Source organism: Nyctereutes procyonoides, unplaced genomic scaffold (genome assembly GCF_905146905.1).
Source record: "Nyctereutes procyonoides isolate TBG_1078 unplaced genomic scaffold, NYPRO_anot_genome, whole genome shotgun sequence".
Lineage (NCBI taxonomy): Eukaryota > Metazoa > Chordata > Mammalia > Carnivora > Canidae > Nyctereutes > Nyctereutes procyonoides.
In genome coordinates this window covers 4,356,096-4,366,789 of record NW_026575020.1, presented here as the reverse complement: position 1 = coordinate 4,366,789, position 10,694 = coordinate 4,356,096, and the positions used below count along the sequence as shown (strand labels likewise).

Sequence of the window (10,694 nt, the reverse complement as noted above, 5' to 3'; positions counted from 1 at the left end):
AGGTGTGCCCCAGCCTTGGCAGTATTTCTACCCCACCCCACCCCCAAAACGAGCACACACCACAGAAGCCAGCTCAGCTGTGAACTATTGGATTTGAGACAGGAATAGAACAAATCAGGGGGCTAGCGAATGAGGGAGGGGGGAGAGTGATTTAAATAGGGGAGGATGGGAGGGTCAGTGATGGGGGAGGGAGGCAGTTATTTACAAGAAGGCTCGGGGGGCCGGAGGCTCATCTTGGAATATTTTATAACAATATAAATAAGATTCTGGTTTGCTTTTCCTTTTCGTCTCGTAAAGGAGAGAGAAGTGCAGAGTTCGATTCTGTACAAGGGGGCAGCGGCAGAAGGCCGGCCGGGCGGGTCACTGGGCGTCCACCCGGAAGGACAGCAGCTTCTCGGAATGCATGTTGTTCAGGGTCCGCAGGTCCGGCAGCTTGAGCAGCAGCTTGGTGAAGCGGGAAGTCTCCGAGGGCCGGTTCTTCAGCACCAGAGCCCGAAGAGCCCGCAGCAGCGTCTCCTGGAGCTGCTCCACCGAAGCGGAGTTCTCCATGCCCGAGCGGTCTGTGGGGAAGACGACAGCAGTGAGGCAGGCTCCCTGAGCTCCTCTGAGGAGGAACCGGAGGAGGTCTGTGAGGAGGTCTGCCAGGAAGTCCGCCAGGAGGAGGAGGAGGAGGAGGAGAACACGGCTGCTGCTGGTGCTGCTGCTGGAGCAGCCTCTCCCTGAAGCCCCTCGGAGGGCCCACGGGGAAGGAGGAGGAGGGGAGCATGGCTGCTTCCCCCAGACCTCTGCCCCGAGAGCAGGAAGCAGTGGAGAGAGCCAGGAGCATGGTCTCCACAGGGCTGGTCACCTCCCATCCCACAAAGCCATTCTCCTTCCCCGAACAGGCCACACGCGTCCAGGCTCCCTTGCTCTTTGCTCTGTAGTTCCCACTGCCTGGGATGCCCTTCCCCCTCTCTGCCTGGCAATATCTTATTTGTCCTGTGAGGCCCCACTCAAGTGTCACCTCCTTTCCCAGCTCCCCCAGGCAGAAATAGTTGTCTGTGCTTCCAAAGCCCTTGGTTCATGCTTGTACTGTGACACTTATCTCACTGTTTTATAATTAGTCGGGCATGAGTCTGTCTCCCCAGCTAGACTGTGTCTGAATCATGTCTGTATCCCAGTGCCCGGTGCAGGGCCTGGCATAGAGTAGGTACTCCATAAAAGGTGTGTTGAATTGAACTGCGTCCGCCTCCTCCCCCGGGGTCAGGCTCAGGCAAGAGCTTGACCTACCTGCAGAAACAAGCACCACCGCGGTGAAGAGGCCCAGCTCCTCCTCGGTAAGCGCCAGGGAGTTGAGCTTCTCGCTGAAGTCGAACATGGCATTGAGCAGGTCCCCCATGCCCATGGCTCCGAGTTCCTGCAGGCTATAGGTGGTGCGGCTCAAGAACATCACTGTCTGGTCCTTCACATTGAACAGCGATGCAAAGCGCACCATCAACACCTGGGGGGGGAGTGGGGGGCAGAGATGGTCATCCTTGGGGGTGGGGGAGCACTTGCTAAATTGCCCCTCAAGTTTTCCAGGGGGTTTACTGGTGCTGCCTTAGATTTCTCAGTAAAGAGTGGGGGTGGTTTCTGAATGGGTAGGTGGGTAGGAGTGGGAGAGAAATGGAAGGATGGAGAACATCACCCTGGCTTTGGAATCCAACAGGCCTGAACCTGAGTCTTAACTTTGTCACTACCCGTGACCTTGGGCAAGGTCACAAAAGCTCACCAAGGTGAGTTTGCTCATGCCTGGAGTGGGGATAGCAATGTGCCCTAAGATGTTATTTTAAGGTATTGGAATGTTATTCAACCCCAGCTGAGAAGACAGAAGACCCAGCCATACCAAGGCAGGATGGAGAGGAATCCTGTCCCCTCCCTCAGCAGTCAGAATCTGCCAGGACAAAGATACTGGGGGTTCCAAAGCCTTGCAGAACCCCTGCCTATCGCAGATACCCAACGCTGGATCCTTCCCCGGGTCAAGAACAGGGATCACAAAGGGTCACTCACCTCAAAGGTGCCAGCCTTAAGCAAGGTGACCTGGTCATGTTGAGAAAGATCACGAAAGCCAGGGATGTGCTTGGCAAACTCTACCACCTCCCGCACAGCAGGTGTGAAGCTCATGGAGAAATCCTCCCAGATCTCTTGCACGGTTCTCCCACTGCGTCCATGTGGGTACATGTTCATGGGACATGCCTGGAGAAGGAATGGATTTGGGGAGGGGAATATCAGCTAGGATGGTTCAGATGGGTTCTCCCAGCAGGGCTGGACCCCAGCTTCTGCCTGGGTTAGGGACTGTGGCCCTGAGGATGAGTCTTTTAGGTAAAGTAGCAATCAGGTGCCAGGTGGAGATCAGGGATTTGCCGACAGAGCCCTTACAGCAGGGCTGAGCATCCTCCCCTGACAAGAGGATATTCCTGCATTAGCATACAGGCACACCCAGCTGCCTTATGCTAAATCCAGTCTCCCAGGCCCCCTGCCCACTTCACCCCCAGTGCCCTCACCAGCAAAACGTTCTTGGAGTTGCCCTGCCGTGGACTGTTGGCAGGTGCTTCGCCTTCTGGGGCTGTGTACACATGGGTGGGGCATAGACGGTGCCCATTGCTGTTGGGCTGCTGGCAGCTGTGGTGGGCAGGGCCAGGGGTCCAGGCAGGAGGGTAGGAGGAGGAAGCCTGGCGTAAACCATTCAGGGCTTCATTATGACGCTGGGCAGCCATGACATTGTTGTCATTGGGGACAGGAGGGCAGCCCTGACCTTCCCAGCAGTGTGGGGTGGTGGCTGGAGGGCTGCCCGATGCATGGTTGGCATTGAAGTTGCCAGGTGAGGTGCCCAGCTTGTCATGGGCATAAGTGAAGATTTCTCGGTGGGCCCGAGCCACCTGGGATATCACATCCTCCACTGTGGGCTCAGGACTTGGGGATCGGGGAGGCGTCAGCTGTTGTGGGAATTGGGAGAAGCCCACCAAGGGTGAGGGGGCCGGAGCGGGAGGTGGTGAGGGGCCCATGGGGCCTGGGGCTGGATGCTGGGTGGGTGAGGTTTCCAATGGACACTGGCTGCTCATTTGGTTGTTGGCCAGGTTCATGGCGCTCTGCATCTCGGCAAGCATCCGCTGCTTCTCTCGTTTGGGGATGCGCCCAAAACGCACAGCTGTGACAGGATGAGAGCAGCGTCAGGAAGTTCTCACACACACTCACATGCTTCTCTTCCTTCCTTCCTCCTGAAAGGGCAAGGCCCTGAACGATTGGGGTTTCACATCAAAACCAGAACCACAGCCACGCCCAGTGAGGGGGGTTTTCCAAGTAGGGATTGCTTAGAAGGTGGCCAGAGGAACTAACAGGAAAGAAGCGCATTTATCCGAGAGGATGAAAGATGGGTGTCCCCTGTGCAAAGGAGACTCACAGTGTGACAGGTCTCCGTTGGGACTTTTTAAAGGGAGGGATTAACTCAGAAACTTTGGGTGGAAGGAAGGGAGGGGACATTGTGGGGCAACGGTGCTGCCTTACCATCTCGAGACATGCCCACGGAGAGACACTTCTTGAAGCGACACTGCTGGCAGCGGTTCCGGTTGATGCGGACAATGGAACAATTTTCATTTTTCAGACACCTCTTGTACTGGATATTCTGCTGGATGCTCCGACGGAAAAAGCCCTGGAAGGACAGGGGCAGCTAGTGAGCCACTCCATCCAGGCCAGGCCTATGTATCTGGAAGGATGAGGTCACATGCCTCTGCCCTTACCCCCATCCTGCCTCACCTTGCAGCCCTCACAGGCATGCACGCCATAGTGGAAGCCTGAGGCAACATCCCCACACACTTTACACAGTAGCACCATGCCATTCAGCTCTGTGGGGAGAAAGAGGCAGCGGGTGAGCAGGAGGGCCATCTGAATGGCCAGAGACGTGGAGGTTTTCTGGGCTGGACAGCAGTTGGTGCAACTCTAGGAGAAATCCCTGAGGCCAGGGAAGGCCCTGGGAATAACTGTATCATGTGAACACCACGTCCCAACCTAGGCCTGTCCGCCTTTCCCCAAATCAGCTGGAAATTTACGCACTGGTGATGTTGCTGGTGCTCTTGCTGGGGGACACTCGGCTACTATCTTCCAGGGCCACTTGTAGACCCCCTGGGGGGCTCCCATTATAGAAGGAGGAGGATGACGATGAGGAAGATGAAGAAGGGGAGCCATCATCACTCAAGCTGGGTGGAATGCTCCCAAAGGAGCGAGCTGGGTCCTGAGTGAGGGAGCCAGTGGGTGACGGTGGGAAGTAGGCAGGGCAGCCTTGAGTCAGGGACTGGAAGCTGCCATTGGAGCTGTCGCTGTAGAGAGACTCAGGGCTGGTGCGGCTTGGGGAGGAGCCGCTGGAGCCAATGTAGGTGATGACACCACCTGGCAGGAGAACACAAGGGAAGGGATGTCAGCCGTCACATATCTTTGGTCCCAGGGTACCACTTTGCTCATCCCCCCACCTCCCTCCTCCAAATACTGCTGGATGCTCAGAACTTAACCATGTGGAACCTTTAATCTTGGGAGTCCCAGGAAGAGCTGCAGTGAGCAATTCCCCAACACATATCAGACATAACATGGCCAACCAATACCCTAAGACCCTTTGCAGGGTACATTCAGCTTCTGCCTTGGGTGTGAGGTGCCTCCCTAGAGGCGGGACCTCTGCAGGCATCTCACGTATGTACCCCCTCTGCCCTGAACGCTGTCCTTGGGACTATGGACTGCAGCTGATGACCTAGTGGTCAGTGGCAGACCTGAGGATGGATGAGCCACTGAGACCCATTCAGCATGCCCAGTTTCCCTTCACCCCACCAAAAAAAAAAAAAAAAAAAAAAAAAAACAAACAAACAAACAAAAAAAAACGTGGCTGATGCATTCCAGGGATGAGACTATGGAAGGCCAGCTAGCCAACACTGAGGAGAGTAGAGGTCTTACAAGAGTAACCAGTCACATTCCCCCAAAACTGGAAGACATATTCTCCGAAGATACTGAGGATACTGAACATGCCCAGGCTGGTTGCCCTGGGCTCCAAGAGCAAGAGTCAGAGTGGACTCTCCCTCTGAGTCCAGGAAAGACTTAGCAGTGCACATTGCAGGAGGTGGACATGAAAAACAAATTGTCCAGCATAGGGCTTTGGAAATCCCCTTCTAGATCTCTCAGCCTGGTGACAACGACCTTGGCTCTCTGGCCATTCAGTAACTTTGGCCCAACCAGGTGGCTGTGTTCCCGTGGTATTAGGAGAAAAGGTGACCTGCCTGCCACACCTTTGCCAAGCACTTAGCCTGGCCTGCCACAGGCGGGTGGGAGAAGGGAGGATCCTAGGACACGTGTGAGCCAACACAAGCCATGTCACCGTGTATCCAGAGCACATGTCTTGCTCACCCACTGACACACACTGAGCTGGGCAGGGCAACCCTAAAATAGCTCAAGGTTGGTCAGGGTGAACCTAGCTCCCAGTAAAAGTAGTTGCACAATAGATCAGCTCCTACAGTTTCAGGGTTGGAACTGAATATCCCATCAGAGATGGAGGGGGATGGGATATTATTGAGTGGTAAATGAACTTGACCTAGTTCACCCATCCCCCCAAAGGGGAATAAGACCTTCATCCAAAGATAATCCTACCTGGAAGTGAGGGGCATGCCCAAAAGGGTCTAGTCTAGATCTAGATCTATCACAACCAACTTGATTTGTGACCTAGAGGAAATTAACTCCACTCTCTGGGTGTCAGTTTTCCTTTCTGTGAGGAAGGGGGGGAAAAAGGTGAAGGAGACCTTCAGTTATGATTCTGGGAAAGTCCTTCATGACAACTGCTGCTTGCTTGGTGGGGATGGGGAGTGAGACAGTGTTTGCGGAACTAAGGAAAGAGATGCTCCAGGAACAGAAGGAATTTGGACCATGGTAACACCGAGTCTAAAGGCATTAAAGTGAGAGGAAAGGAAAGAGGCGAAGGGCAGCTAGACAGGAGGTACCATTGAGGAGTGTAAACATGAGGCCACGAGAGGTCAGGGATGTCTCCATCTTACTCTGCTTCCATGATGGGGAGAAGGGGGGCCCCAGGCAGGCGGACAGGAAAAGAGGCAGGCGGGGGCGGTGAGTCAGCCCGGCTTCACCCAGATCTTGGAGGGGCGGGGCGGGAGCCGAGCCCTCAGCCGGCCTCACGTCCCCACTCCACGTGTGCCTCCTGCACGTGGCTCCCCAACGAGGAACCCCGGAACCCGAGGCCCCGCCCTCTCCGCTTCCCGTCAATCCGGAGCGGCGGCCCCGCCCCCGTCCCGCCCCTCCCGGGCCTCCGGGTCCTGGGCTGGGCCCCAAACGCCAGCCGGTCCGGGGCAAGTGAGGGAAGGAGGGAAGGGAACACGCGTTGCCGGGGCGACCGGGGGGCGGAGCTCATTATGTAACGGGGCCGGAAGGCAACGACCAATGGGGTGGCGGCCACGGCTCCTGCTGAATGAAAACAAACGCAGCACGTGGGCCGGACTCCGCAGCCATGTGAGCCCTCCGGGCCTCCCGGGCGGTGTGGGTGTCCTCCCCGGGGCAGAGCACCAACTACTCTGCTGGCTCCTTCAGGGCCGCTCCCTATTGTCACTGAGGATTCCCCAGTGAGATCCGACCCATTCCCTCAGCCCCTCCTGCCCCGAGCCCCTATCGCCCCACAGCTTCTCAGGTTCCCTTGAGCTTGCAGGAACTAGGGGAAGAGGAAGAGAGGGAGGAGGGGGTCCCCTTTCTGAGAAGGCCAGGCGTGCCACAGCTGCAGGCGAGGGGGGAGGGGAGATAGGGGCGTTTGGGGCACTGCTCCAAGGCTCCCAGTCCCTCAAAACTGTGCATCTTACCACACGTACCCGCTCTCCTTTTCCTCCTGCCCGGGATCCGAGTCCTTAAGGCTAAAAGGAGCTTTGGGACTCTGAGAGGTGGTGGGGCGCCTCCAGGCTCTTTCCCAGGACGAACAACTCGCTCAGGAAATCCCAGCCTATGGTCCCCATTATGCTAGCAAATCCCCGGGCCGAGGGAGTCCCCAGTGCCTTACAAAGTTCCTCCTGTTCTAAGGCATATATGAAAGTGAGGAGACAACTACAAAGGATGATGACGGTAAAGGAATCTCAGTACCTGTGTTATTGTTGGAGTCCAGGGTCGTCATGTCTTCACTGGCCGAGAGCGGTCATTCAAACCGGACCTTGACACAGGCTGGAGGTTGCAATTGCCGCTGTCGCCCCCTGGGCACTGACTGAGGGCGGGGAATGGACCCCGCGGATCACAAGCAGGATCCGAGGCACGCTGCAGCACGGTCTCGGGGTGGCCGGACTGCAGCCCTGCAGAAGGGTAGGACGCAGAGGCAACGGAGGTCTGCTTTGCATGGGAAGAGCAGAGTGTGGGGGAGGGGGGATCAGCCTGCTGTAGTTCTGGCTGGAAGGTAGCTAGGAGAGTCAGGTCTCTGCAGTGCACGGGGTGCCACTGCCTGACGGCTTCACAGCGCTGCAGGGTAGCGAATCTGGAGCTCCCGGTGCCAAAGTCCCAGAGGGAGAGAGGTTGCAGTCAGGAAGTAAGTAGGTGATGGGGAGAAACGGGGCACCCAGGCGCAAAGAAGCGAGACGTGTGCCCTGCTACGTTCCCTCGGCAGCAATATTTCACTCTGCCAATCTCAGCCGCCTTTTGCCCCAGCCTTTTTCCCTGGGACAGAGGGCTCTGCGCAGGCGCCAGCAACCCAGGGTTCCCGGGCCGCACGCGGCACTGGAGCAGGTACCATGTGATCCCAGGGAGCGCCTCGTGCCCCAGTGACACACTTTTCCAGCAGCAGGCACGTTGAGCTCCGTGCGCCTGCGTAACGCCAAGCCTGTCGGGATTTGTAGTCCACTGGCAAAGGGGGCGGACTGCGTCTATTTCCCCCTTTCTGCCTTGCAAAAAGCGGCTGCTGGGACGCGGGAGGAGCTAAGAGCCGAATGGGGTGGGGTACACTGAAAAGTCAGGGTGGCGTGTTTGGAAAGCTTGTATGGCAGAGGCATGTGAATTCCTGGGGAGGAACTGGCAAGCTTGGCTGCTCCCTGGCAGATCAAAACTAACAGGCTCTTTCTGCAAACCTTGCAAACGTGAGGGCTTCACGTGATTGCAGGACTGCGCCTTGAGGTTACTGGTGACACAGGGAGAGATGACAAGTAGGGAAGGGAGATATTCCCAGAGTCAGGAACTTAAGCTGAATTTCTGCTGCAGAACCAAGTCCTGAGACCAAAAGGAAATGTGACCCCTTTTCCCTCCACTCTCCTTAGGGAGAACATCTTTAGGAAAAGGAGTTGCTATGGGGGTGAGGTTGTCCCTAGGGACTCCCTGTTTGCTTGTATGACACCACCCCATTCATTCGAGGTGACTTTGGGGTGAGTCATTTCCCTTGGTCTGGGAAATAAAAAAGACCAGGGAGGGGAACTTTATGGTGAAAGTGCTTTGAGGCCCTAAAGTAATGGGGCAAAACGTGAGGCAGGGGTCTGGGGCCAGAGTGACCTATTCCCACTCCCAACACCTGGTGCTTGAATGCAGCATGTAGATCCCACAGAAGGGAACCCAAAGATCATCTTAACTCCTTTCCCTTTCCTTAGCATCTTTTCCTTGGTAAGAAGAAAATGAAGCTTAGAAGTGAGTGGCCCAAGGTCAGACATTCATTCCTAGTTCCCTCTGCCCACCCTAAATAGCAGGGAGACGGGCAGACCTGCAAGGGAAACACTGCCCAGAGGGGTTAGAGATGGCCAGCATCTCCCTTCAGAGCAGCAATTGCCCCACTGGTGAAAATGGGTCCCCTCCCGCTTGAGGATTTGGACTGTGGGGAGAGATGGGGCCTCTTCAAGCAGCCAAGGGAGCCTGAGCCACCTGCTGCTTCCCACTAGTTCCTTCCTGTCCCAGGGTTTCTAGGGAGGGTTTTTTTTTCTGCACAGGAAGCCCTTCCCCACTTGTTCACAGACAGCTCCTGGGGCAGCACTGAGAGATCCCTGGAAACATGACAGTAACCAGAGAGGTAGAGAAAAGGAGTGTGGGCACTAAGGAAGGAGGGACCTGGGTAGTGAGGAAACCAGCGAACCGAGTGGACCATGAGGTTGAGAGGAGGTGACTGAATAGCTGGCTTGACCACTGACCCTCTGACTCCCAGGAGATGTGCTGTCTAAAATGGATTCCTTTGAATACCCTGGGTTTCAGCCTTATCCACCCCACCCCCTCGACCCCAGGAAATGTGGGAGAGAGCAGACAGTGAGCTCTTCCGTGGCCTGCCCTGGTCCTCCAGCCTAGAGCTGGGAAGCTGTGGCAGAGCGTGGGAGGGCCTGGGAGGGGCTAGGACAAACACGGAAAGAGGCTTTTCAGGAAAATTTGGTTCTGACCTCAGCCTTCTCCCCTCCCCCTCCTGCCCGGCTCTGGAGGGAATGCTGGGAGATGAGCTGCCATGTCCAGTATTGCATGCCCTCTGCGTCCTCCCTGCCTCTTCCTCACAGCCAGGGCCAGGGCTAGATTCAAAATCAGGGCCCTTGGCATGAGCTCTAGCACTCCACCAGTTCCACCAACAACACCAGCACACTCCCCTTGCTTGTCCTGGACCCTCCCTGAGGCCCAGAGCTCTGTTCATTGCTCATGATCCTGTCCACCCCCTGTTCTGCTTGTTGGTCTTTTTCCCTATGGGGAAAGGGCCAGGGGTCAAGACTCTCCCTGCGTTTGCAGCCAGGGAGAGGGAAGAGGAAGCAGAGGCAGGGAGCACTGAAATTCAGTCAGCCTAACTCTTGGCAAGGACTTGGGTTGTTTTGCAGTCTGAGTGAGGTATGAAAGCGGAGACTGGGAGGGAGAAAGTAAAGGAGGGGGGTTACCTCTGCTGCCTCCTTACTCTGCAGTGCTTCTAATAGGGCCCCACTTTTTTTTTTCCCTGACAAAGAGGTAACTTTGGGATCTTCCTTCTACAACTGGAGGGAAGGATACAGAAGAATGAAGAGGCAGGACTCTTCTTTGGCTCCAGAAGCTTCTAGTCTATCCGCCCTGTTCCTTCTACTGCCAGCAGCAACTGGCAGAAGTACAGAGGCCTATGGAACCCAGAGCCACCAAAGGGAGGGAGAAAAGGCTGAGTTGTCTTGCCTTTGGGGGCCTGGAATAGAATCTAGCTTTGGCCTCTCTTTGACCTCAACCTTGACCTTAAGACAACAGGTGCAATTCAACACAGCCTCCCACCTCTCCTGCCAGCTGGACATTCCAGTTCACTTCTACACACCACACACACACACACACACACACACACACACACACCATTCCTCCTATAGCCAAATTCAGCTCAAGAAGTAACTGGGTTCTTAATAAACAGTACTCAGATTAGAACCGTGTGGAAGGATACATATCCAAGACCTGACACAGCAAGGCAAGCCCTGGCTCCATGTTGCACATACTTCTACTTAGATTTCTGAGTCTGGGATTTAGGGACTGATCTCACCATTTGGGGGCAGGGTTGGATCGTGTGTGTGTGTGTGTGTGTGTGTGTGTGTGTGTGTGTGTGTGTTTCCAAATATGTCTTCAATTCTCCTGGATTTCTTTGGACTGGGGGTTAAGGGAGTGGACAGCACAGATAAAGCAGTGGAAGGAGAGGGATCAAGAGCTCCAAACTCTACCTGAAGTATGCATGTGATTGTTTATGAGTGAAAAACTGCATGTGTGAGTGTGTGTGAATG

The 10,694-nt window shown here is 55.6% G+C and overlaps 1 protein-coding gene across 1 annotated transcript; it reads right to left on the bottom strand.

The window, feature by feature from the left end:
* Positions 1-73: 73 nt before the first annotated feature.
* On the bottom strand, positions 74-7,750 carry NR1D1 (nuclear receptor subfamily 1 group D member 1). The gene is made up of 8 exons (XM_055321114.1): positions 7,123-7,750; positions 4,069-4,401; positions 3,772-3,860; positions 3,523-3,667; positions 2,523-3,166; positions 2,029-2,214; positions 1,270-1,480; positions 74-560 (listed from the first exon to the last, which is right to left on the bottom strand). Exons 1-8 carry the CDS (start codon positions 7,151-7,153, stop codon positions 361-363), a joined length of 1,839 nt encoding a protein of 612 aa, XP_055177089.1. The 5' UTR covers positions 7,154-7,750; the 3' UTR covers positions 74-360.
* Between the last annotated feature and the right edge of the window lie 2,944 nt (positions 7,751-10,694).

Excerpts from the sequence above, each read along its gene's own strand:
- NR1D1 (XM_055321114.1), bottom strand. The coding sequence starts at position 7,153 with ATGACGACCCTGGACTCCAACAATAACACAG. Across the intron at positions 3,668-3,771 it reads ATGCCTGTGAGGGCTGCAAG|GGCTTTTTCCGTCGGAGCAT; the intron begins GTGAGGCAGGAT and ends CTGTCCTTCCAG. Across the intron at positions 1,481-2,028 it reads TTAAGGCTGGCACCTTTGAG|GTGTTGATGGTGCGCTTTGC; the intron begins GTGAGTGACCCT and ends CTCCCCCCCCAG.